Genomic DNA, 27,863 nt, shown 5'->3' with positions numbered 1-27,863 from the left:
AATCCAATTTGTTTTCTCTGATTAAGTCACCAGTGGTGCCTAGAGATGACTGGTGTGAAAATCTGTCTTGCCATTTAGGGACACACAGAGCTCCCCCACCCCTCTCGTGTGTGTGTGTGTGTGTGTGTGTGTGTGTGTGTGTGTGTGTGTGTGTGTATGTTCCTCCTGGTACTGGGGTGAGATGCTCTTTAGTCTCAAGATCTTGGTAGCATATCATCTGCTCAGGGAAGCCTAGTAAATAGCAGGCAGCATATCCTGTCACTATGGGGATCCAGTGGGACCTGTTCATTTCCTACTTTTCCTACCTCAATAGATAGAAAGGGCCAGATAAAAAAGCAAGGGTTATGAGATGGGGACCATGGGAGGGGGGCGTGGGGGCGGGGTTGCAAATCAGACAGCAATTGAAAGGTGTGGTGTGCAGTCAGCATAGCCTGTTCAAAGGACTTCTAAAATGGGGACATTCCTGTGGTTTTATATTGCACAGATCCAATTTTGTACTGCAGATCTTCCAAATAGAAGGTAGCCCTCAGCAGGGTTTTCCTTGCTTCCATTGAGGGCTCAGATGTGGCAGGCCAGCACCCAGAGCTTTCTGTATGTCATTAAAGGAGCCCCATGCCATCCTGCAGATTCTGACAAGCGCCTTCTGTAGAATCACAGAGAGTATAAACCAGGCATGGTCACTCAATCAGTGGCAGTGGCAGGACTATATTTCTATATTTCTAGTCTGTTTCCTGGTTTTAAAATGGGGGTGGGGGTAGAGGTGTGGGGGTGGAGGGTTGGGGGGAGGGAGGGCTTCTGTGGAGTAAGAAGAATAAAGAGGAGGCAGAACCAAGGCCAGGAGCAAATTCTAGGGGCTTTGTCCTCATTTAATGGCCTGAAGGGAAGGGTGTGTAGAGTTGAGAAGGAAGAAAAACTAAGACTTTGTCTTCCTTGCTGTTTAGTCAATGTCTTACCCCGACCCCCAGCCCCTCAGCTGTCTCCTCCCCCACCTCCCTGTCCTTGCCTGAGGCATCTGCCTCATTTCCACCCAGCGACAGGAACAAGGAGAAAAATTCCCTAGGAAATTTCCAGGTAATCTTGTTTCTATCCAAGACAAGGTGGAAGCCTGCCACTCCTTCAAAATCACGTGGCTGCTGCTGACAGAGCAGCGGGGTCCATACCATGCCAGCCCAGATCTACCCTTAAAAATCAGAAGTGAGGGCTGGGCGGGTGGCTCATCCAGCAAAATGTAAAGACCCAAGTTCTGCTCCTCAGGCACCCACACACAAACCCAGATATGCATGGCGTAACCTGGCTTCGCAGCTCTCTCTGTCACATATTGTGTGTCGTGATATTAGTGTGTGTGTGTGTGTGTGTGTGTGTGTGTGTGTGTGTAGTCATTCTCTCCCCATTTGATACTCATCAATTTAAACTTGAAAACATTAACATTCATTCTATTAAAAAAAAATAGAGGTCTTGAGGCAGAAGGGAGAGCTTACTTGCTAATACGGGTTTTATACAAATATGAGACCCTGAATCTGAACCCAGAACCCAGAACCCAGAGCCCATTTTTTAAGCTGGACTTGATTAATAGCAAGGTGGATACATGGTGGTTCTTGGGCCCTCTAGCCAACCATGCTAGTGCAATCAGCAATCCCCAGGTCCCAGTGACAGACAGTGTCTCAAAAAGCAAGGTAGCTGGCTCCTGAGATGTGACACCTGATGTGTGTCCATAGGCACACACACACATGCACATGCACACAATAAAAAGCCAAACCTCTTTCCAGTCAGGGTGTCGTAACTGAGCTTTATTGTAATTGGTTCTATGGATCGGGGCCATTGCTCCAGCTAGAACCTTGTGTGAGGTGATCTCCATAACTGTAGAGTATGTCAGACATAACCAAGAACTGAACCAGAACACCAAGTGCCTGGCATGGAAGCATGTGCCGGAACGTGCCAATGGTCACTCTTCTGCACATATTTCATTGACACAAGGTCTTTGTGTGCTACCGAATCCCAGGATGTGGCTTGTAGGAGTTCCAAGTGCCCCTTCGGCTTTCGGTATTTCTAGACAGCTTATGTAGGAGCAATACTTTACAAACTTGGGGCAGGGAGGGAATATCACAGCGCAAATTTTAAAATATTTAATACATTATTTTTGTTCTACAAAGAATGAGCAGTTCTCAAATATTACAAATAATGAAACAGATATACTAGCTTATGGATATATAGAGATAGATATGTACAATTTACTACTTTATACTTCAAAAGTGCAGGAAGATAAATTACATAATATATATAATTTCAGATGTAGTGGACAACTGGATATTGCTCTTGTGTTGGACTTGATGCATTGGATGCATGGCCATGGCTTGTCACTGAATGGAGAGGGGACCAGGTGGGGACTGGGGAGCTCATGGCGTCCCATGCTTAACCCCAGAGTGCCATCTTAAAAGCAATATTTCAAGTTTTATAATGAGCTAGGGCTGGGTCAGAAGCTTCCAGTCCCGTGTGCAATAGATAACGTTACCAAGGATCTCAGCTTCGTGACTTGGGATGGGACCAAAGCAAAGCTGGAAGCCACTGGCCCAGCACTGCTGTGCACTCGGCCCCTGAGTCAGAGGGGAGTGGTGTTGAGACAGCTATCCAGGGCTCAGCTCAAGCCATAGAAAGGAGTGTCAGGATGAAGCCAGGGGAGGGAGGCTTCCCCAGCCTCACCCTCTAAACTCACAGGCAGAACAGAAAGGAACAAAGGCTGGGAGTGGAATAATTGCAAGATTCCTGCGTCGACGGAGACAGAAATACTAAGAGATATGCAAACTGACGTAAAGGGCTGAGAGAACCCTGACGTGCAGTCGCTGGGAGCAGGAAAGCTTGTGGAAACACTCAGGTCTAAAGCCTGGTTGTTGTTGTTGGGTTAGACAGAATCTGGCTAGCTGTGAAGGGACCACCACAAATTTATATCATACATATGATAATGTAGATAATATCAGCCACAGACTCACGTCTTTCCTTCACTATTCCTGCACCTAAATGACAAGGTGATACATTTTCTCCGAGAACAGAAATAGATATTAATGGAACGGCAAATTAAAGACATTCCAGAAAACTCCACAACTCAATCTTACTGTGATAGAGAATGAATGGCCTTTGGGAACAAAAGGAGCCGACAGCAAAGGCTCTGAGGGGTCAGGAACGGGCACAGGTACGCTGAGCACCTTGGCTGGCTCCTGGGCTTCCTCACTTCTCAGTGTGGCTGCTTGCCCAGGTAACACCAAGGCTTTTGTTCTAGAAGTCCAAGGAGATGGTAAGATCACTGAGCTGCATGACTTGCTGAGGGACCGCCCTGGTTCTCAGCATATCTCCAGGGTGAATTATTATTGACAGGGCAGAGAGGGCCAGACCAGACAAGGGGACTGAGTTATAGAAGTCTGAAGGAAACTAGGGTGTCTGAACACAGTGTTCTTTGGAGGCGTTGGTGGGGCAGGAGGCCTAGCACAATACCCCAACATTGGGACCTCTGCCCAGTAGTCATGAGACAACTATAGGCTCTCCCAGTGCTGCAGCTTCCTCTACCTGCTGACTGGCTGGTCAATGGTAAGATGGCTGAGACAATAGTCAAGCCAGCATCCAAGGCCAGCGTGGGTTTGGCCGTGAAAGTAAGAATTTTCAAGAATCAAAACCCAAGCCGACTCCAGGATAGCAGGCAAATTAGACTAAGTCAAGGGCACTGTGCCCAGAAAAGAGAGACCAGCTGATATGCAGCCACCGTAGTGGCTGATCCTTAAAGCACTAACTATGATTTGTTCAGAAGAATTTAGAGTGCACACACAGTCCTTAGGAGAGAATTGCTTCTGGGGTGCACACGCTGCACTGAGGAACTCTTAAGGACATTAAGCAAGGGACAATGAGAAAATTTACTATTAATTAAATGCATTCTCTAGCAATCTACTTCCAAATAGGTAAATCATTAAAAACACAGTGAACAGCATCTGTTTCAAAGTATTTCATTAAGGTGCAACTCGTAGCATCTACATGCTCGTGTCATTTAGAAAAATGGATGTGCTTCTGGTTATTAGATGCTCTTGGTTGGCTGTTTCCCAGCTGGGTACACATGGAATTATTTAAGACAAGAAAACCATCTTGGAGGAGGGGAAAGAGAAAGTCTAAAAAATGCCCACTTTATTTGTTTTTATTTTAAAATCTGAGGGCTGGAAGAAGTGGCAACCCTCGAAGGTCAAATGAAAGAAAGTTCACGTTTCTTGAACCTTCAAAGTATCATACACACACACACACACACACACACACACACACACACACACACACACACACGCACACACGCACACACGCACACACGCACACACGCACACACACACACACACACACACACACAACATTATTGCGATGTTGGCATGATGTCACAATGTCCTGACTCGGAAAAAAAAAAAAAAAACACCAAAAAACTAAAAAAGTGCTGACACAGCATCATGCCACAAGTGGCCTTGGCATTGCATGTGAAGTGTATATACTCTTAACAGGCTGACACAGTACTTGCTAGGAAGGCTTTGAGGAGATGAGAGCAGCCCTCAGGGTGTGTCAGTAGGAATAGCATGAGCATCACTTGGAGGGGGCTATAGTGTTTTCTCTCCAATCCCACTAAAAATGCGTTAACTGGAACCACTGAGGTCCCCAGGCCCATGTTGGACCCACTAGTTTCTCGCCTCCTTCAACTGTCTGCTTCTCCCCCCTAGAGATGTTAGTGGCATCTGAACTACATTGCCTGATGTGGGATGGTACCCGTAGCTATGGGCTAACCAGTTGTCATGCGCACATGCTTAACCCAGTACTCTCAGACCCTCCTGTGTCCACGGCTCTGAGTCCCCTCGCCTTCAAGTGGCCGAAGCCCTCTCAGGACTGGCCTCAGCTCTCTGGGATGCTGAGAGCATCGCAGATTCTGAAACTCCTGAGGGGTGGGCTGGTGGGGTGTATGGAACGCCTCTGGAGGACATTGCAGGGTGTGTTGCAGCCAAATGCAATGTTTAACACACGGGCATCAGACATGCTGCCCTGACAACGATGGGGTTCAAAGGGGGAGGGGTAGAGGAACCCTAAGGGTGGCAGCAGCAGCTCCTTCTGTAAGGAGGGCCTCTCACATGACCACACACTTGCCCTTCAGCTTCTCCTTCCTCTTCTGCTGCTTGCTCTTCTTGCCATCGATCTGGAGGCTCACGGTCCTGCGCTTCTCCAGGTTGAGGAGCTCCTGAAAGAGTTCCTTGACGTTGTGGTTGAGCTTGGCCGACGTCTCCATGAAGGCGCACTTCCACGTGCGTGCTAAGGCCTCTGCCTCACCGCTCTGCACCTCACGGTTGGGGCTCTCATCACACTTGTTCCCCACCAGCATGATGGGGATGCTCTCCACATCCCCCTTGATCTCACAGATCTGCTCGTAGATGGGTTTGAGTTCCTCTAGGGACTGTCGGCTGGTGATGGAGTAGACCAGGATGAAGGCATGGCCTTTGGAGATGGACAACCGCTGCATGGCAGGGAACTGGTGGCTCCCGGTAGTGTCGGTGATCTGCAACGTGCATATGCTCTTGTCACAGCTGATCACCTGCCGGTAGGTGTCTTCCACCGTTGGGATGTAGCTCTCCCTGAAGGTCCCTTTCACAAACCTCAAAACGAGGGAGCTCTTGCCAACACCACCTGCCCCAAACACAGCCACCCTGTAGTCATTGCTCTGTTCCGGCATGTTGCTTCAGAAGTCCAGCTACTGACCAGGAGGTGCCTAGCAAACAAAGCAGACATTGAGAGAGTTAATTTGAAAACCCCCAAAAGCTGGGGTTTTGTCTTATTTTTGCAAAAAAAAATGGAAAAATTAGGTGATTAAGTGTGTGTTCACTAGCCCCACTTAAACCCCATTCCAGATTCTACCTAGCTCCTCCCACAAGGCAAAGCCCGGGGCCCTGACTACTCCTCAGTTTCCCTTATGGCAGGAGATGCACTTTGTTTTTTTTGTTTTTGTTTTTTTTTTTTAAATACATTTTATTGATTCATTCATATTACATCTCAATTGTTATCCCATCCCTTCTATCTTCCCATTCCTCCCTCCCTCCCTCCCATTTTCCCCTTACTCCCCTCCCCTATGGCTGTGACTATGGGGGAACCTCCTCCCCCTGTATATGCTCATAGGGTATCAAGTCTCTTCTTGGTAGCCTGCTATCCTTCCTCTGAGTGCCACCAGGCCTCCCCATCCAGGGGACGTGGTCAAATATGGGCACCAGAGTACGTGTGAAAGTCAGTCCCCACTCTCCACTCAACTGTGGAGAATGTCCTGTCCATTGGCTAGATCTGGGTATGGAGGAGATGCACTTTGTAGCTAAACAGAGTCAGTCCATTCTTCCCTATTAGCCTCGACTCTGAGCATGTTTGCTAACACATAGGCCTTTTGCCCAGGAAGAAGATAAAGAGCCACCCTAAGACAGACAGAATGAAGGCAGACTGTGGAACATGAGGAACTGCCACCCATGCCAAACGCCTCAGTGTACAAAGTCCTCACCGCTTCACCTGTACTATTGCACACTTATGGCCCCGGGGGGAAGGTGTGGTCACAATGGGGAGATGGCTTGTTGTGCAAGGACTTTCTGCTCAAGCATGGGCACCTGAACTCAGATGCCTAGCCCCACGCAAAAGCCAGGCATAGTGACACATCCTGGAAGGCCAGCAGTGGGAGGGGTGGTAGTGAGGACAAGCGGGGATGTATGAAGGTCACTGACGAGCTAGCCCAGCCCAATGGGTGAGCTCCAGGTTCAGCAAGATACTGTCAAAGGAAGGAAGAAAGGAAGAGAGAGAGAGAGAGAGAGAGAGAGAGAGAGAGAGAGAGAGAGAGAGATGGAGAAGGAAAGAAAAGAAATTTGGAGACGTTGGCCATACTCCGGTTGATGGCCCCACACTCGTGTGTATGTATACAGCACAAGTTGAACTCCACAGACTGAGGGAAAGGGAGGACATAAAGTTGGAAACAGGGAGGGGGCAGGATTCAGAGGATCTGCGGTTGGGGGATACATGATTGTTATACATCATATACGTGTATCAAGTTCTCAAATAATAAATTAAAAGTATAAGTAATTGATTAGAGTGAAAGAGGAAGTGTACAATGTCAAAATCTACCCATCATGAATATGTACACATATGCTCATGTACACTCTAATACACATGTGCACAAATAAGTACACAATGTATACATCACACACATGCACACACACGTGCACATGCACACACATACACACGCACCTGGTCTGCTTTCTTTCCTACTTTTCTTACTCTAGGAGGATTGAAAAGGCAAAAGGGAAGCTCTCAGTGTGTGGTGTTAAATATTATGCGTGTTTCTATCCACCTAGGAAGTCCTCTACCCCTTAGAGAAGTTGGTGCCATTAAATTATGGAATCATGACCATATTGTAAACAAGGGGCCAGGAATTCTATGTCCCTCAACATCATATACCATGGAGGGACATCATGACCATTCTCAGGTTGTCACAAGGAAGGCCTGGCCATGTTGTCTTATCAGGTATCAGCCAACTTATAGCATGGACTGTGTCTTCTGGGTAGAGAGATTTAAATGTGAACTAAGAACCGTGAATGAGTTAGTCATTGACTGTAAAACTAGTGTATGCTTATGTTTTAAAATCCATAAGAAGCTGGATTATGTGTACAGTGATAATGAGGGGTGTGGTAACCGTTACTAAGAGTGACTCCAGTGATGTTTCCCTCTCTCGCAAGTATTACCCACTAGGATGAAAGACGTGCAAATGTTCTTTCTTTGGGGCTAGAGAAATGGCTCAGTAATTAAAAGCACATTCTGCTCTTGCAGAGGACCCAAACTCTGCTCTCAGCACCCACATCTGGCAGCTCACAACGGCCTGTGACTCCAACTCCAGAGTATCTGATTGCCTCTTCCTGACTCCATGAGCTTCTACAACTACACGTGCATGCACGCGCACGCTCGCGAGCACACACACACACACACACACACACACACACACACACACACACACACTCAAAAGTACATAGTCAAAAATAAAGTATTTTAAAAGTATGTTCTTCATTTACAAACCATCAAATACCTTTCCTCCATACGTTCTTAGAAGAAGAAAGACACACCTCCCACAAAAGTGTAGAAAACTAAACCATGCCCACATTTTTAAAACTAAAATTGACGTTAGCTACGTGAAGCATGGAGTCTACTGTTTTGTGCAGGCAAACAGCATGCTCACTGTTCACTTTCTTAGTTTTTGAGCAACTATGGAGCAATAGCAAGCATTGCTGACCAAAATTATTCTCAGAGTCCAGTAAAAAAAAAAAAATCAACTGAAAATAATATAGGCAGGAAATGGGTTTGTGCCAGGGAACATCAGACCCCAGGCTCCCAGTGGACCTCTTCTGAGTATATCCTGAATAGCTGCTTATACATCGACTCAGCTAAGTTTTCAGTGTTCTGGAACATGCTGGAACACACCAAACAACTGATTCAGTTAAGCTGTCAGCTTTCATGGAACTTACTAAACAACTGACTAAACATCAATGCTAAAATAGAACAGGAAGATGCCAGGCCATTAATTAATGGAAGTCTGCTCAGGAGTTTGATTAAGTCTATTAGGTGCTTATGAGATAATTAAGACCAATCTAGGCATGCAGCATTATGACAAATTGTCCTGCAATTCAGATTTAAAAACAAAACGTCATCTGGAATGTGACTTGAAATGTCCCTTCCCTGCCTTAGCGTGGGAGGTCCTCACTGCTGGGAGGGCCTTGTCCTCACTCACTCTTGGATCGTGTTGTAACTGTTCAGCTCTGGATTGAATGGAAGGACCCAGCTCTAAGGTAACAACAAGTCATTAGATCTGAACCTTAGCGTTACCAAAAGAATTCTTGGTCCAGGAGTTTGAAGAATTTGCTAGCACCCGGGCCCTTATGTTGTGCAGTCTCCATAATTCAACTGGCCCCAGGAGCAATGCTAAATACTCTAGTATCCATGGCTACCAGTGTTTATCTGTCTAAAGAAATATCTGCTGTTCTCTGGCTAGAGTCCAGGTTGGTGACAGTACAGGAAGCTGCTGTGTCTGCAAGAACTTGAGGCAGGGTATTGTTTATCTCCTGGAACTCAGAAAGAAATAGAGAACTCCACAATTTGTCAGTAAATTACAGACATGTACTTGATGAAAGAGAGAGTCTGAAGGAGCCGAGCGAAGGGTGGGCTCTGAAGAGCCATTTCTTTCCTGCAGTGCAGAAGCGAGAGCCCGGAAGAGGAGCAGGAGTCGGGTACTTAAAGGGGGAGAAGTTTGATGTACAGTTTGATGGACGAGGAGGCTGAGACCATAAGCCCAGCTCCAGCTTTAAATGTAACGGTTTCCAACCTGAGCTGTAAACACTGCTCTTCCAGCTCAGAATCGCTTATCTACTTTATACCCATACAAACCCGGTTTACCCAAAAGGAGGCCAGAGCTGTCTAGGACTGAAAGGCACAAGGGTGAATTCAGTGTGGCCCACACAGAACATGCTGTTGCACGATTACAGAAAAAGGCAGGAGGATCCACTGGGGCATATGACTCTGCCTGGAGCCCAAGGAACAGCCCATGGAGGACTGGGCTTTGCCAGATGGCAAATAGATGAAAGGCTTGTTGGTCCCATGGCACAGCCATATGGAAAGGAGAAAATGCAAGAAAAACAGGAAATGTGTTTGGCATCTGGGAGTTGGTGTGAGGAACTGTGTGAATTCTAGCAAGGTAGAAGTGGGGATGGGGTAGGGTGGGGCACAGACTTAGAGTGGAGGTGGATAAAAAATAAAGAATCCAAAAAACCCTCAAAGTTGGTTCATTTAAAATACCAATAATTAATCTATCTTTAGCTAATACGATAGCAACAGAAAGAGGTCGGGATACCAGAACTGCTAAACTCAGAAATAAAATGGGAGGCAAAAATGACTGGCCCTTCCAAAATAAAAGGAGTATGAAATAGATGAAGGGCTTCTGGGCCCTCAAGTGCCAAAAAGGCAGATAATATAGAGCAAATAAGCTCAAATTGGAAAAACTGACTACCCTTATCACCATCCACACTGAGGTTTTTGCGATGTACCCTTTGTCTAAGGAGTTTTCCCTTAGGAAGGAGAGGTCAGACCTCTCCTTCAAGGGTAAAAAACCATAAGGTATTAAATCAGTAGCCAGAAGCTACCTACAAGCAAAGCCCCAGGTCTAGACAGTTTTACCAGTGGGTTCCACAAGCCCACAAAGACCAAACAGTATCAATTCTTCATAAACTCTTACCAAAAAAAGCTATAGAAGAAATACTATCCCTTGCTCTTTCTTGAGACTAGTATTATATTACATTGCTACAAAAATCAGACAGATGCCACGAGAAAACAATATACCAGTATCTTATGATGATCGTCAGAAAATTCTCAACCAAATACTAGGCACATGAAACCCTTGATATATAAATAGATTGTATGACATAACCAAGTGGCGTTTATACCAAGAAAGCAAGTTACTTCATACTTGACAAGTAAATAGCATAAGAGGGGCCAGCAAGATGGCTTAGCAGGTAAAGGCGCCTACTGTTACACCTGATGACTTGATTTCAGTCATTCAATCCCTGGAAGCTACATGGTTGAAGGAGAGGCCTGACTCCTATCAAGGATTACCGCTATGAATGTGTCACAGTAAGCAATGAGCTTACAGTATACACACACACACACACACACACACACACACACACACACACACACACCAGGAATAAAGGGAAAACTCCTTAGACAAAGGGTACATCGTAAAAACCTCAGTGTGGATGGTGATAAGGGTAGAAACTGATTTCCACCTCCCTCGGCATGGGAGGCAGACAAGGGTACTTGCTCCTGCACTGCCCAGCTTGTGCTCAGCAGAGGAAACTCAGGCACAAACATGAAGCCAAAGCTTCTGTCAGGCTCATGCACATCTTCCCAAGAGGCATGTCTTAAAGGCTATAGGACCATTAAGAAATGGGCTCTAGTGAAAAGTCTGGGGGTTACTGAGGCTCTGTTCTCAGAGGACACTGAGGGACTGTGGTCTGTTCCCTCTTCTCTCAGGCTTCATCACACATTCCCACTGTGAAGTTTCACCCAGACTCAGAGCAGGTGGTTACCAGGCAGCCATTGAAAAGAAGCCTTGAAGCTTGGGAGCCAAACCAAAGTTTTTTCCCTTTCTAAGTTGAGTATCTCGGGTTTTGCTGTAGTGCCAGACATCTGAGACAGAAAGGGCATCTGTGATTACACTGGGACGAGCTGAGGAGACAGTGAGAGAGAAGAGGTGATTGACCAGGTATGAGTTCTCTTTACAGCAATGGAAAACCTCTACCATTGACCATGGTGATGAAACCAGTCCCGGAAATGCACCAGAACCACTGAATGATACATTTTAACTGGATAAATTATACCTCTGTAAAGTTGTTACTTAAAAAAGACACTGGTAGAGGCAGCCCTTGTCTGCTGGCTCTAAAACTGGCTCCTAGACACGGAGAAACGGAAATGAGCCCTTCGTGAAAATAACAAGTGAAGCACAACAGGTTAGATTGTGTTCCTAATAGGCAGATAATGGGGCCCGACCTTAACACTCACAATAGAAGAGCCTGCTGAGAGAAGCCACATGCAGAGTAAATAGATTCCTACAGTAAGCAAAAAGAGCTAGAGAGAACACGCAGACCACAGGCTGATTGAACTTGACAGTTGCCTGCTGGGGATGGGGAAGTGGAACATGTTGACATGGGAGGGAGGGGTGAAACTGGCGTTAAGACTGTGCCATTATATAAGGTGCTTATCTAGATCGTTCTCGATAGCATTTTTTATTCACTTAAGATTAGCGTAGAATTTAAATCTTTAGTTTTAAAATGATTGACAAAAATCTAGGGATTCCAGAAGGAACTGTTGTCTGACGCTCGGGTTGAAGGCTAGCTGTGCTGTGAAAGGGAGATTGTGGGGATTTGGGTTTGGAAAGCTGGGAGTCCAACGAAGACAAAGTGAGCCTCACTCGAGAGGTGCCGTGGTGGAAGAGAATGGCAGAGGAAGTCGGAGGATGAAAAAGTCATGTCGGGAAGAGTGCGGGGAGCAGTGAGTACGGGAGATAGCTCAGACCAGACAGGAGCGTAGAGCTCTCTTAAAGAAATGTAGCAACTAAGGAAAGAAGAGTGCAGAGTCATGTAGGGCTCTGAGGAGTGGGAAATACTGTGCACAGATTCGGTGTTAGATAAGCAATCTGGAAGGATCCAGGAGCCTCTAGAATCTAGTATGCATGGGGCAAGGGTGTCTTTATTCAAGGAAAAGGCCTGAGAGAGGGAGGGAGGGAGGGATGATAGATAGATCAGACAAACAGAAGATAGATTGATGACAGACAGACAGACAGACAGACAGAGTTAGATAGATCCCAGTATTTAAATTCTCTAGAGTTATTTGCCATTTGTTCTAAACTTTGAAACCAGTGTTCCATTCTTTGTCTTTGGGTGCTATCCAGCCCCTGTCAATAGACACCATGGGCAGGATTTCACGCAGGAGTCGACAACAGGACGGACCATCTGCGCAGGAAAGGACACCTGTTCCCATTACACTTTGCTGACTGAGGATTAATTTGCTGCTTGCAGCATTTGGAATTATTTGGATTTTTCCCCTAAATTGTTCTCAACTCCCAGTTTTTTTTTAAACAATTTGTCTGCTCCCTTGAATACACTGCATGTCTGGGGTTTAAACACGACTGGTACATTGTTTTCGACGGTGCTGGGGCTCAGTGTGACTTCAGCGTCCCTCAGGTTTTAATCCTAGTGGTGAGGAAGTGAGAGGGCAAAAACTTATCATCTAGCGTTTACAGATGGGAAATTGGGAAATTGGTTCTGTAAAAATCAGGGTTGCACTCCATAACTGGATCTGGTAGCATTATAGAAAGCACAGAAACCATGTCACATGTGCATTTACACTGTGTCCTGCACTACCTCTCTGTCATGTACCTCAGACCCATGGGCTAACACAAAGTAACCTGCTTTATGCACTTCATTATAGTAACAAAAACTTGGCCAATACAGATGGTATTCGAATGTTTGCAGTCAAGTCCTCTCACCTGATGGATGCCCCCCCCCCCCAGAGTGATTCTTGTCTGTCAAGATTACATAGCAGGCCTCCATAGCGTCTACATCGCTAGATTCAACCAACCTCAGATCAAAGACGTCAGGAAAAAAGAGTCTCTATATTTAATATGTATAGTATGCTTATTCATTCATTAGTCTTCCTTACACAATATAATATAACATTCATTTATCTGTAGTTGACATTATATTGGGTGTACAGTTTAAAGCCTATAGGAAGGTATGTGGAGGTCCCAGGCAAACACTCTCCATTTTAGAACAGAGACCTGAGTACCCTAGGATTCTGGGATGCTCGGGAGGGGTGTTTTCTGGGACACAAAAATATCAAGGGTCAGGAGTTGAAATTGGAAATAAATGAAAGAGAAGAGAAATTCAGCTTTTTATGGGCCATTTAGAATGCCCAATAACTTAGTTTTTTCCCCAGCAGACAAGACCCACATCTAAGCTCAGAGGTTGCCGTGTCTCCTGCAGGCCACAGACAACACCCCTGAGAGGTGGCCACCTTGCTCTCCCATGCTACTTGCCTCTCATGATAACACACCAAACCATCAATCCCTTTCTTGCTTTGTTGTTCCAGGCAGGGCCTCACTACGCAGCCTTGGCTGGCCTGGAACACATCATGTAGACCAGGCTGGCTTCAAACACACAGATCTCTGCTTGCCTCTGCCTCCTGAGCACCAGGGATAAAGGCATCCCAAGGCATTCCTTTTAAGTGTATCCATAAAGTTGACATGGGAGAACACACCTGAACTATTCACAGAAGGCAGATGAACGGAGCCTATAACTGGCATTACAATATGGAAAAAGGGGTGTTGCACGAGAAATTCAAAAATACATCTACAATTTTTCTGGCTAAGCCATAGTTTTTTAGACTATAATATGGACGGAGAGAACCTTGCGGAGTCCAGGCTACACTTACACTCATGGTCTCCCCGCCTCAGCCTTCCAGTTGCTGGGATTATTAGGAGGTAATTTTAGAAAGGTGGGCCACCACACCCACCCAACCCCCCGGGTATACTTTTATATATTTTATAGACTCTTGATATAAATAATAGGTTGTTTCATGTTCCTGGTACCTTTCTAGCTGACTATAACATTCAACACATTTATGTAATGGTGGGAAATGTTCTCTCAGCCATCAACGAGTCAACCATGCCAGCCTTGTCTTTCTCCAAAGTGCCAGCCCCTTTTGGTTGTTTTGTGTGGGATGGAGACGCCTGTTTGGAAATGTTATGACAAGTGTGGAAGAGGCAGGGCAGGCAGAAGGGTGTCGGGTGCTCTTCACATGGTGCACAGTGTAAGAATGGAACCAGCAGAGAGAGGGTGGGGACATTAGGAACAGGAGTGGGGTCAACTGCTTTTGTGAGGCACATAAGCTCACAACTTAAGCTTGCCCCAAGCTCCTAAGATGCTTTCATTTGGAGCAAGCAGGACATCAGAAGCTCCTAGGACATTATCAAGATTAGCAGGTTCTGCTGCATTTGTAGGCTCTTGGTTGGTTGGTTGGTTTCTTTGCTTTCATGTTGGTAAGAGCAGTGAACCAAGAAAACTATATAAATAATAATATTGTCGCATTGTCAAAGGACCAGCTATCAATGTTCAGTGCAGCATGCTGACCTCTGGGGGAAGGAAAACTAAAGGACACAGCTTCTGGGGCACAGGCCTCTGCACATCTGGAACAAGGCAGTGACGCACAGAGTGATGCTGACCCGAGGGCCTCACTCACTGTCAGAGAAGAGAGCACAAGGCTGCCCATGCATCAAGGTCAGGCCCATTCCTGTGCTAGCCAAATAAAATTTAACCAAGTTGGTTAAGTGATTGAAAGGGAATTTTAGAATTGTTTGCTATTCTGTAGCTCATTTTTGGTTCCATATCTGAGAATTCATCACCATATGCAAGGTCATGGAGACTCCTCCCCATGTGTCTTCTAAGAGTTCTATGGCTTTAGTTCGGATGGCTGATCCAACATGAGATCATTCTCAGACAATATACAAACTGTGCTTCAGGCTTCACTATTTTTCTTATGTCCTATTCCCCCACCATTATTCATTCTGCTATCATTTGTCCCCAACTTTTCCAACTGATAGTGTAGGGCCCTTACTATGGGGGCCAGGGAAGTGGCTCAGTAGTTAAGAGTGCTGGTTGCTCTTCCAGAAGACCCAAGTTCAGTTACCAGAACTCATGTTGGGCAGATATGGTCTCTTCTAGACTCCAAGGGTATGTGTACATACTCATGTATAGACACACACACACACACACACACACACACACACACACACACACGCACTGTAATTACTAATCAACTGTAAACATGAGCCTTTGTTTCTGGATTTTCACTGCTACCCCACTGGCCCCCAGGTCTCTGCATTTGCTGGTGCCACATTGTTTTGAATTCTGTAACAGGTAAATTTGTGAATGGAGGTCTGGGTCCTCCAAGTTTATTCTCCTTTTTTGAGACTGTTTTGAAGCACTTAAGACTCCTTGCCATCCCGTGTAAGGTAAGCTAGATTTCATTCAACCTTTGCCCAACAAGGAATATTATTGAGAAAGTTAAGAGAGAATCGGGAGAAAAGGGGCCATCATCCAATCTCAGAAAGATCCAACACCCTCAATACGGAAATAATATCTGCAACTGAGCAAGCAAAAGATGAGCAAGCAGAAGCACCACAAAGGAATCTCTACAGACATTTCTCTAAAGCAGGTGAAGAGGGTCTAACACCAGTCATTACATACAGAAACCCAAACCCCACTGAAGGACTGACTGCTTTACACTCACTCAAAAAATAACTGTTTTTGATGGTGATGGAGATGATGATGATGATGATGATGATGATAAGTGAGGTCTAAAAAGGGCTCAGCAGTTAAGAGTGTTTGCTGTTCTTCCAAAGAACATGAGTTCAGTTCCCTGCACCCAAGTTAAATAGTTCCCAAGAGCCTTAACAGCATTCCCCCAGTCCCATGGACACCAGTACTCACATGCACATACAGACATACATATATACACATCATTTTTTAAAAAGATAATAACACATGATGGCCATGATGTAGAAAAACAGAAACACTTTCGTTATGGTGGTAGGGGTAAAACATGGTGATGCTTCTTTGGAGAAAATTTAATATAGAATTCCTATGGGACCCAGTAACTCCACTTCCCAGAACGCAGGCCACCAGCCAATCACTGGTCCTCAAATACTGGCAGCCGCCGTTATTCACAGCAGCTGAGAGGTGGATGCCTTTCAAATCCCGCTAGCAAATGAAGGGGCAAATAAATGCAGTACATACAGGAGGAAGAACATCATTCAGCCTGGGGAGGGAAAAAAAATCCAACATCGCATACCAATCTAGAGGATGATGTGAGTAAGTAAGTTAACTGCCACAAGATACTGGGGCTGAGGAGATGGCTCAGTGGTTCAACTCCCAAAACACACTTTGTAAAAGCCCAGGTGTGATAGCTTACCACAGCACTGGGGAGGTGGAGCTAAGGAGAAAGGTGGGGGTTGTTGACTAGCCAGCCTAGCCTGATTGGATAGTTCAAGCTAGTGGGAGACCCTGTGTCAAAACATGAGGTAGATGGTGTCTTCAGTACATGCGCACGCTCATGAGCCTGCATCCACACCAACATGAAGAACACATCAACAGGGCCTGTGATCTAGTCCGTGAGGAAACGAAGGTTATGTTACAGACCATAGAGACAGAGCACAGAACAGGGGTGCAGGGTTAACAGGGGGTTGTTGAATGAGTACGGAATTTTGTCCCAGCAGGATGGAATGCTCTGGAAACAAGGTTTGTATAGGATCTATGTGGTGGCACTGTACAACAACATGACTCTGCTAATGCCATCAAACTGTGCCTTTGCAAATGTGGCAGATTTCCCCACAACAAAAATATATTAGGTGATATGTGCAAAGTTTTTCCTAATCTTTTAGCAAGAAATGTCAGTAAAAATGTTGACATTAGCCAAGTCTTCTGTCCTCTGTACTACACAGTGCAAACAGTAGAGATCTAATCTGGCCTGACAGCCGCTTCCCCAATCTCACTTCTCCAGAAGACCAATGAAAATGCGCACCTGTCTCCTGGCTCTAATTCTATATTGTGTTAATGACGTCGAGAAGCTGTGACTACTGCTCACAGCCCTTACAGCCAAGCCAGCTCGTGCCTTAAACACTCTGCCCGCCAGCTACTGGGAACCCGTCTGGGTTTTATCAACGCAGACCGTGCTGAATTTGAGTGCTTTTGATCAGACAGCTCTCACACAATTCTGATATTGATCACACATTAAAATGATAATGCTCCATCCTTATTTTTTATACATCTATTATTTAAATCAATGCCACCTCTGTCTTTTTATGTATGTATGTATGTATGTATGTATGTATGTATGTATGTATGTATGTATGTATTTTCTGTGGATATTGAGGGAGAGTTCTGTGGTGTACATGTGGGGTCAAAACACAACTTTTGGGAGTTGGTTCTCTCCTTTACCCTGTGAGAGGACTTAGGTCATCAGACTTGGCAGCAAGCGCCTTTATGCGCTGAGCCATCTTACTCACTCCCGTCTTTTTAATTGTTTAAATGTGGTTACAGGAAGAATGTGGTAGCTCACATCTGTAATCTTGGTACCTGAGGAGATGAAGGCAGGAGGTTCAGGAGTTCAAAACCAGTCTGGGTTCTATGAGTCTGTCTCAAAAAAATCAATAACAACAACAACAAAAAATACAATTATAAAGCCCCTGCATGGGCACCTATGAACCTGCATTTCTCCCCTGCCTCTCTCAATCAACTTGAATAGCATAATGTCCCCACATATCTTCAAGTTTGTAAGCACAGGCAAAGGGGGGTCCATGCAGTCACAAATAAACCTTTCCAATATTTTGTTAAAGCAAACAAACTTAAAAGGCCCAGCAAGTGGTTCAGCAAGTAAAGGCACTTGCTAACACGACTGAAGACTCATACAGTAGAACCGCTGACCTCCACACCTCCCTGTGGCACACACAGACAATAAGTTAAAATTAAGTTTTAAAGTCCCTAATAAAATTTAATAGGGGGAGCAAGCGAGCAAGAGATTAGTAAGGGGAAATGGAGACCGAACATAAGAAGATACATTATTTACATGCACAAATATGTCATGGTGAAGCACATCATTATACATGCCAATATAAAAACTGCTGAAGTTCAAAATTTTACTAGTAATAGGCCAAAGCCACAAACCATTTGGGAAAATGTTTGTTTTCCTGCTGGGGGAAAATGTCAAGTATCACACCAGAGCGTATGCTGAGTTGCCGAGAGCTCCTTCTCTGTTCCCTACAGGAAGGGAGAGAAAGGGAACTAACCAAATGCCAGGAGCAGCAGTGATCGAAGCCACCTGGACCAAAGCCCGGATGTTTACATGTATCTCAGGCTCATCTATTTCATACTCACTGGAGTGAGGCTCTTTCAATAACTCAGTGTTTTGTGACGTGTATTCTTCTCGCGGGACCTGTCTCTCCTTGCCTGCGATTTTGCTGGCTGTCTGAGTTAGGACTTCTACTGCTGAGAAAAGACACTATGACCACAGCGGCTCAGTCACAGCAGAGGCCGTATGTCTTCGCTGACTTAAGCATCACTCCCAAGCCATCAACTACAGGCCTCACAACCTCCAGCCAGGACCTTCCCCTTAGCCTGCAGACACATGGATGCCTCCCTTGACGCCTCCAGGAGCATCCCATCTGTTTCCTCAGCAAAGCTGACCTCCCCACACAGCCACACATGAGTCCTTTGCAGAATCCTCATCTTGGCTACCTTCAACGGCATCCTTCCAGTTACTCAGGACAAGCACCCTGGAACCTTCCTCATTTTCCCGTATCCCCTCATACACACACACACACACACACACACACACACACACACACACACACCTGTTTTCTGCCATTATGCACCTAGCTCACTTCTTCCCAGCCACAGCCACAGAGGTCTCCACTGTCCCTTGACATACCAAGCATGCTTCTGCCTCAGGACCTTCCTACTGGCTGGTCCCTCTACCAAGATTGCTCTTTCTTCAGAATTCCATACAGCTCACATCTGGTCTCCTATAGGATTGCGCTCAAATAATGCCTTCTCAGTGAGATTGTCTCTGGCCAGGCTGCCTCATTTTATATCCCAGGGTCAAGCCTGGTGTCCTGTGGCCTCCTCTTTCTCGTGTCTGGGGTGCACAGGTCTTCCTGGCTTCCTGCACAGCTTCCCTGTTTTGCAGCCTGATTGTACCTCTGCTTTATAAAAGCTATGTATGGGCTTTCTATCTGCTCCATTCACTGCTGCTGCTGGGCCCCCAAGGGATGAGAATTACCAGCCCACAGGAAGTGTGTACAAACAGTGTGTTTGGGGCATGAATGAATCTACACTCTGCTTCTAAGGAGCAAACTGAGGAGGGCGGATTAATCAGCTGGCTGTGGGCAAAGATCCTTGGGTACAGAGCTGATTCTTCAAGTTTGCCTGCTACTGTATGTTGTTGAACTCTTTGTACTTCTGTGATAGTTGAGAATATGTAAGCCAGGTGTGGTGGCGCACGCTTTTAATCCCAGCAGGGAGGCAGAGGCAGGTGGGTCTCTGTGAGTTCAAGACCAGCCTGGTCTACAGAGTGAGTGCAGGACAGCCAAAGGCTACATAGAAAAACGAAAGAAAATATCTGCTTCTGACCCTGAGATACTGAGTATCTCTTCATGTCTTAGAAGCCCCTGGCCTGTATCTCTGGATTGCTGTCTACCCTTGCTCTCCATTTAGATATCTTCTAGTACACAAGGAGAATGCTGAATTACCTTTTGTGTTTTGAGGTTGGTCTCTTGGGAGTTCGAGGCCAGCCTGGTCTACATGATGAGTTCCTCTTAGACTCCTCACGGCCAAGCAGGGTCACCAGCCTCCTGATCTTGATTCAGACCTGCTGAATCAGCAGCTTGGAGATTTGTTGTTGTGGTTGTGGTTGTGGTTGTGGTTGTTTTGTCTGTCTGTCTTTCTGTTTGTTTTTCTTCTGCAGTTGTGAGAATTAAACCCAGAGCCTCTTGAGTGTCAGCCAAGGACTTTGTCACTGAACTATACGTTAAAGTCTTAGAGCTGTGAGCCTAGCAAACCCCTCAAGGGATTCTGATGTCTAAGCCACCCAATTAAGAAACCAAACTCAACAGAAATAGGCCACAAATTCCTATTCTTTGACGTTGCTGTTATTATTTGTGCAGAACTTGTATGACTCCAACTTAACAAATCTTTTTTTTTTTTTTAAGTATCTCAGTTTAGAAAAGTCCTCCCTGTTCTGAGATTATTCTGCATTCTCTCCCGTATTTACCTTTGCATTGTGTTTAAATATTTGTTCCAACAACCCGATTCATTTCTCCCCCTCCCCCTCAAAATTACCGAAATTACTGCCCCTGTATATGGAGAGATTCAGACCAATATTCAAAGGAATAGACTAGGGAGGCGACTCCCCTAGTCTCTTCCTATTCTAAATCAAAACACAAAACCCCTTGCTTGGTCGACATGATAGTGTGGGTAATTTAGGAGCTTTTAAAAACTAGGTCACCCAGCCATTTCCACCTTCCAGTAATTCCACACTCCTCTTTGCTCGCGAGCACTCACCCAGACCTCACTACTGCGGTCATGTGGGGCTCCATTCACTGTTTTAAATAAACTCTAAGTGCATGCATGTGGGGGGTGTACATGTGAGTTCATATGTGCACAGTCGCACGTGCGTGCACATGGAAGCAGACAAGCATCGCCCTCAGAAATGCCATCAGCTCCTTCGACACAAGGTATCCCAACGGCCTGGCACCCACCCATTGGACTAGAATGGCTGTTCAGTGAGTCCCGGGCATCCATCTGTCCCATCCCTTCAGCTCATGCCAGCACACTGCATTTTTTTTTACTTGCATTCTGGGGCTCAAAAGACCCTCATGCCTGTGATACAAGCTTCTGACTGGCTAAGCTCTCTCCCTAGCTCATCCTTTTAAAATTGTAACTAAATTTATTTTAATTTTATATAAAAATAGCAGTCACAAACACACATACATATCAGTGATGCATGCTGCATCAGCATGTTGCATGCTGATACTTGTATATATTGTGTAAATTAGGCTAAGCATGTCTTCTTCCTCAGACACTGTCTTAGGGTGAGGACCCTGCATGTCAGTTCTCCTTGCTTATTGAAATGCAAAGTTCACTATTGTTATCTGAGCTTGCTGTTGAGCCACTGCACACCAGAGCACCTTGCTCCTATCAGTAAACAAGTACTGTATTTTCCGGCATTAAGATGACATTTTACCCCCCCCCCCAAAAAAAAAGTCCGTGCCAAAGTCAGGGGTCGTTTGCTTCCCCTTACTTCATATGTCCGGTGCCTATAGTGGGAGGTGCCATGGCTGATTCTCAGCTCTGTATGGGGAGTAAGAAGCAGGGAGGAGCAAGCCATACACATCTTCCTGTAATTCAAGGAGGAGAATGTGAAAGTGGATTGGCTCTCCACCAGAACAGCCCATTCAACTAGGAGGGCTGTGCCTTAAAGGGGCAGTGTAGGCTGGCACTGGCTGTCTGCTGTCATTTAATAAAGCACCTGGCAGTCTGTGCCCTGCCTGCAAATAGGCACATGCCTGAGTCTGCTGCACAGGGTGTACGTTGGAAGAGAGGTAGTCTTGTACAGCGAGTATAAGCCAAACTCTATATTTTAACTAGAAAAGGTGGGAGACATCTTATATGCCCAATTGTTTTATACACCAGAAAATACGGTACCCATTGGTCAACTCCACCCATCTCCCCTTCTTCTGCTCTCTAGCATCTGTCATCCGCCAGTGTAGTCCAAAGTGGTCTTTTGAGAGAGGGTCAAAGGTCAAAACAAAGTACCCAGATGCCAAGCCATTGAGCAATGGAGAGTCCTTATCGATACCTCTCTTTAAGTCCTACAGAACCACTTCTTAGGTGAGGATACAATAAGGGAACCTACTGACCTCAGGTGTGTGCACTTAAGGCGGCTGAGGCTAGGTGGTCACACTGGGAAGGTGAATCCATGCTTATTATGGAGGCCCAGTCTTGAGCTGGACCATGCTCAAAGGTTGGATGCTATAGAAAGCTGAGTGGATTCTGCCTGGCTTTCCCCTGAATGCAGGGGCAGGGGTCCCAAACTCAAAAGTTTCAAAGCTTTTAGAGGCCCTGAGTTCAATCCCAGCATCAAACGCACATGCAAATACCTGGAAATCCAAGTGTGGAAAAATGGACGCAAGGGTTTGTGGAGGTGTGGGGTGGGTATTTGGACGTGTGGATGTGAAGGTACATGGGTGTTTGGGTATGCGGGTGTGTGGATGTTTGGATGTGTGGGTGTGTGGGTGTGCAGATATGTGGATGTGTGGGTGTGTGGGTGTACAGATATGTGGGTGTGTGGGTGTGTGAGTGTACAGATAGGTGGGTGTGTGGGTGTGCAGATATGTGGGTATGTGAATGTGTGGCTGCATAAAAGCCCAGATGGAAAGTTCCTGAGTTTTCTCATTTTCTAAGAAAAATAATCCCTCTCCAGGCATTAACTAGCCTTGGAAATTCTTTGCCTGAAGTTCTTGGACACAAAATGCTGCTCTCTTTCAAAGTCCCCCATGGTGAATCCTAGCCGTGAGCAGACGCCTCTCCAGCCCTGAGTGACCTGCATGCAGAGCCACCCGTCCCACTCAAGTCACTCACGACTCGGCTTCAAGCGACAGGCAGGTTGCACCAGTCAAGTGTAGAGAGTGACATTTCACACGAACCTTATCTAGTGGCGGAAAAATAAGCAGATTTAAACGCCGATAACATTCATACCGGTGACAGAGAGCACCCAAAGATCAGAGACAACAATACCTAGCCATGCGGCACACTGCCTGCCCGATGTCCATGAGCTTAGCAATGACTTTGCTGGTGGGTTTTTTTTTTTTCTTTTTCTTTTTCTTTTTTCAGTAAGGAAACTTAAATGTGCAACTTGACAAAGACAAATCCAAGGCAATACCTCCTGGGACCGAAGTTAGCTCCTGCCACTGCCTTCTGAAACAACAGACCTCTAGTCTCTGGGAAGATTGGATGCAGACAGCTAATTCTCACGAACTCATGGCAATCATGTGAGCTGGTCCTCCTCATTTACTGGCAGAACAGTATGTAAGTAAGAGGGACAGGGCAGACAGCCTAGTCTGTGCCGGGCTGCTGTGCAAACAGGACCTGAATCTGATGCCCGGCACTCATCAAACAAGCCAGAACATGGAGCACATTTGCAGCCCCGGGGCTGCAGAAGTGGAGACAGGTCGGGCCGGGCGGCTTGGTGGCCAGCTAGTCTAGTCAGTCAATGAGCTGCAGGCTCAGCGAGAGACATTTGCCTGCAAAACAAGAGCTCCTGGCATGGCCCTCTGGCCTCCACATACACATGTAACCACATGCATCTGTACACACAGACACACACATATTCACATACTTGCATGTGCGCACACACACACACACACACACACACACACACACACACACACACACACAGAAAGAGAGAAATAAAGAGGCTCAGATTTCTGCAAAGAAGGAAGAGCCAGGCCTGAGGTGATATGATACCATTATGACTCTGTTTATTTATTTGTAATGATCTTAAATCGGCAATGGGCCCTGATACTTCAACTTTTATTATTATTTTATATTTTAATTACATTTCATTTCTTTATTTGCGTGCATAGGAGAGTGTGTGAAGGTGAAGACACACGTTCTTGGAGGCCAGAAGAGAACATGCAAGAATCAGCTCTGTCCTTCCACCATGTGAGTCCCAGGCTTGACCTCGGTCAACAGTCTTGATGGCCAGCACCCTTACCCACTAAGCCATTTCACGGACCCCATTTAGCTTTTAATAGCCACTGGCCACATGGGGTACCTGATCTGTACTGAAATGCCTTGTGGGCCTAAGATTTAGCACAGGGGAAGGAAAAGAAGGGGAAAATATATTGGTGTTTTATACTGACTACAACTTTAAGTGGTTATTTTTACTTTGTGAAAGAGTAAATTTAAAAATGCTATAATTGATTTCACCTGCTCCTTTTCTCATCTGATGTGACTAATAGCACAATTCAAATTATGCATGTAGTACACCCATTCCGTGTCAGCTGGGCAGCACTGATTTATAGGACAGCACTTGCCGCCCCAAGGAGAGAACGGTGAGAAATCTCTTTTCAGAACTTGTGAGAAGCAACAGCAAAGAAAAGATAGAGACCATCTGCCCCCATCTCTTCAAAAACTTCTCACCAGATCAAGGAAGAGACACTTGCCATCCAACTAATGAAAAACTAAACCATTATTTGAAAACAATTAGATAATATTATGCTCTTGCCTAAATAAGTGTGCAGGCATTAGTAAATTTCACTTTTAAAGGGGCACCAGAGCTGAAGGGGGAGGGGGGGAAGAAAACCTGAGTTCATATACATGACACCTGCATTAAAAAGCTAGGCACAGCAGCTCGTGTCTGTAATCTGAGGCAGCCGACTCAGGAGGGTCCCTGGAGCTCATAGGCCAGCAACTTAATCAAGTCAGAGAGCTGCAGATTAAGAATGCCACCAAAGAAGACCCTTGGCAATGATTTCTGCTCACCACACTAATTAATGCAGATGCATATGCACATGTGTGCAATGCACCGACATGTACTTGCATGTGTGCATGCTTACACACACACAGAGGGAGAGAGAGAGAGAGAGAGAGAGAGAATATTAGCAATTTTGACAATATGAAAACCATCGTTTTCATTTTTGATAGATCAGTTGTTCCCTGGGGGAATAAATCATTAGCAAAATCAATTAATGGCATAGAAAACAGTCTAACCCTGAAAAGACATCTGTCCCTGGCCAATGTGCTCCTGCCAAAAGCACGGATGATCAACAGTCAGGTTGGAGCTGCCTTGTGAGGGAAACCAGGATACTGGTTAGCTGTACTGAAAAGTCAGTGATGAGTGCTTTCCACACACCAGGGGCAGCCACATTCTCTCTGTGTCCAATAGAAACTCTCTGCTACAAAAACATGCTGCATTCATCTAGAACATACGATATTTTTAAAATCTAAGGCCATCAACTGATTTTTAACATATCAACAATCCCTTGGATGTTAAGAATGAACAATATATTGTCGACTACAAGAGGTATAATTTCTTTCTTTATAAGCCCCATTATTTTTCAGAGGTTTCTACGGTTCTGTCTGATGTCTACCATTTGTTGCGAGGATTAAATTGTTTCTAATGAAATATAGAATCATGTGTGTTGTGGAGAATGGAGCACATACGTGAAGCTGGCAACAAGGTCCCCATCTGGCCTTCGCAGGCTGAAATGGTTCTGTTGACAAGGCTGGTTGCTAACCAGCTGCTGGAGTCTCCCCCCTTTGCCCAGCTTGCCTTTCTATATGTGTTCCCCCAGCCTCGGGAGCATCCCTACTAAAGCACTCATAAGAAAAGCTTCTAGAGATTTCTCTATAAGTGCCACACATGGGTTCCCGACACAAGCTGAGCAGGGAGCAGGGATCCTGTACCTGGCGACAAACTGTCAATGCTCGCCCTGGCTCTCCCTACTCCTTGCCTGCGCTCTGGGGACACCACTAGCACTAAATGTAATGTCCTCACTCCAGTGTGCCGCTTTCCCGTGCCATCTTATGTTTCTCAGATAAATTGGGGTTGAGGGCTGTGGGGGTGTTGTGTCTTCTTGAGCTCAGGACCCTCTCCAGTATGAAGGGCTAGCACAGCTAAAACTGAACAGTTTGCAATTTCAGGCAACAACAATAAAAAAAAATAGTATGCTTCCCATACAAATTTGTTAAATTTATTCTAATTTTATTCTCCTCTTTTCTCTCCCACCCACTCCACCTCCTGGAATCCAAATGCCAGCAGGGAAGAGCACATTTGGACTGATTTGAGATGTAAAATACTTGAGGTTTTTGTTGTTGCTTAGAAAATATTCCTTTAAAATAGTGTTTTATGGGTTTCTTTTGTAAGCAAAATCACAAAACTTCTGCTAGATAAACGAGCATGTACGGGGGTGGGGGCGATTTAAAGGTAACAAGGACCAGGATGTGAAATAAAGCCCTAAGCAAGTTCAGCTGTTGAGGAATTCCTCCATTCAAGTTACACCGTGTTCCACCTTTGAAGGCACGGAACAACCGGGGTGCGGGACGTCCGGTTCCAAAGCCACCACCCCCCAACCCCAAATAGTCTGAACTGGATCGCGAAACCGCAAAACAGGGTGGAGAAGTTCAGCCCACAGGCAGCCAGCTGTCTTTGTCCTCTGATGGAAACCCACGTTCTTTTACACCTAAGATGAGATGCAGAGCCTTATCTGGGTTCCCAGCTTCCAGGGAGTCTCTTAGAAATCCTAAGCCTGGTGGGAAATGAGACATTAAGGTGGGTCTCTTTCCAGAGCATTAAGTCTAAAGGCGCGCGGGAGGGGCGGAGGAGGGGGGGTCCGAGCTTGTGGAATCCCCTGGCCATCTCTTCTGGCCTCTGAATGCTTCTTTCCCTCGCTGTACCTTTTTCCGAGACTTTCCCTATATCTATGGAATCGACTTCCGCAATCATGACAACACCTGCAGTCAAAGAATTTTTCCCAACCGCAACTCCTGTTAGGACGGGATCAGTAATCTTGCTCTTTCAAAGCAGTGTTATCTGTTCAGCCTAAGGTTCTCCCAACTGAGCTACGGCTTCGTGCTCACCCTCCCCTCCCTAGAAAGATGCAGGATGAGGCTGGATGGTCCCATTCTTCTAGTTCTGGGATGCATACTGATCTTCACCCCATAGAGAGTAACCCGGCTCCCGACTCTTGCCAAAAGCGCCGGGCACCCGCGAGCTCCAGCCGAGAACCGTGGTCGCTTACCTGGGGAGAGCCGGCTCAGCACCGCAAGTCTCCAAGCGCAGCTCGGGACCCGCTGCGCGCAGCGCGATGCGGTGGCTGCTGAGGCGGAGCGCGCGCTGCTCCCGCCTGATGACGCTGTCAGCTGCCCTGCGCCCCGCACCGCCCCTGTGCACCGCCCAGAGTACTGCACCTCCAGTTCAATGCCCAGAGCCCCGCACCTCTTAGTGCAACGCCCAATGCAACGCCCAGTGCAGTGTTCTGCACCCTACTCTGCGCCCTCGCTGCCTTGTGCACCAACGCCGGCTCTGCACTGCCTTGCAACCACCAGCTCTGCGCCCTGCACCTTTGTGCACCGCCCGCACCCCCGCCTGGCCCTGCGTAGTCCTCCCACGCGGTGCTCTCAGCCTCTGGCCTCCTTGCCTCCGGCTCCGCCCTCCTTAAGCTCTGGCTCTGGAGAGGTACGGTCGCTGCGGTGGTGGCCACTGAGGCTCCAATGGCGCCTGATTTTCGCCAAGAGCCTTCGGCTGCCCTCTACCGAAAACTTCTGGAATAGATGGCAAGAGACTGGAGTTTTCTGAAAATTAAATGAATCAAAACTCATTTCGTTGAAAGGACACTGGCTTCTTGTGTTTAAAATTGTGCACCTGCTCTAGTGTAGTTAATCACTACTTACCACACAAAAAAACATACTTTGTCTCCGGACAGTGACTTAGTGTCTGTTCTTGTAGCTGTGACAAAAACAACCTAAGGAAAAATGGGTTTGTTCTGGCTCACAGGCCATGGTAGGGAAGCCAAGGCAGTAAAAGCCCGATGCCGCTGATCACATCACATCGGTAATCAGGACACAGAAGGGAGTGGGGGCATTCTGCTGCCCAGATCATGTGTATAGTCCCGGGTGCCCTGCCCA

General features: G+C 46.2%; 1 protein-coding gene across 1 annotated transcript; it reads right to left on the bottom strand.

Moving 5' to 3' along the window:
* Positions 1-1,766: 1,766 nt before the first annotated feature.
* Positions 1,767-27,443, bottom strand: DIRAS2 (DIRAS family GTPase 2). Its single transcript, XM_084796667.1, has 2 exons — positions 26,978-27,443; positions 1,767-5,764 (listed from the first exon to the last, which is right to left on the bottom strand). Exon 2 carries the CDS (start codon positions 5,726-5,728, stop codon positions 5,129-5,131), a length of 600 nt encoding a protein of 199 aa, XP_084652793.1. The 5' UTR covers positions 5,729-5,764; positions 26,978-27,443; the 3' UTR covers positions 1,767-5,128.
* Between the last annotated feature and the right edge of the window lie 420 nt (positions 27,444-27,863).

The sequence above is a fragment of the Acomys minous genome (assembly GCF_964271855.1).
Source record: "Acomys minous genome assembly, chromosome: 9".
Lineage (NCBI taxonomy): Eukaryota > Metazoa > Chordata > Mammalia > Rodentia > Muridae > Acomys > Acomys minous.
Note: the sequence above shows the minus strand (reverse complement) of the source record. Positions and strands in the feature narration are given on the sequence as shown.

Coding starts and splice junctions, on each gene's coding strand:
- DIRAS2 (XM_084796667.1), bottom strand. CDS start 5,728: ATGCCGGAACAGAGCAATGACTACAGGGTGGCTGTGTTTGGGGCAGGT.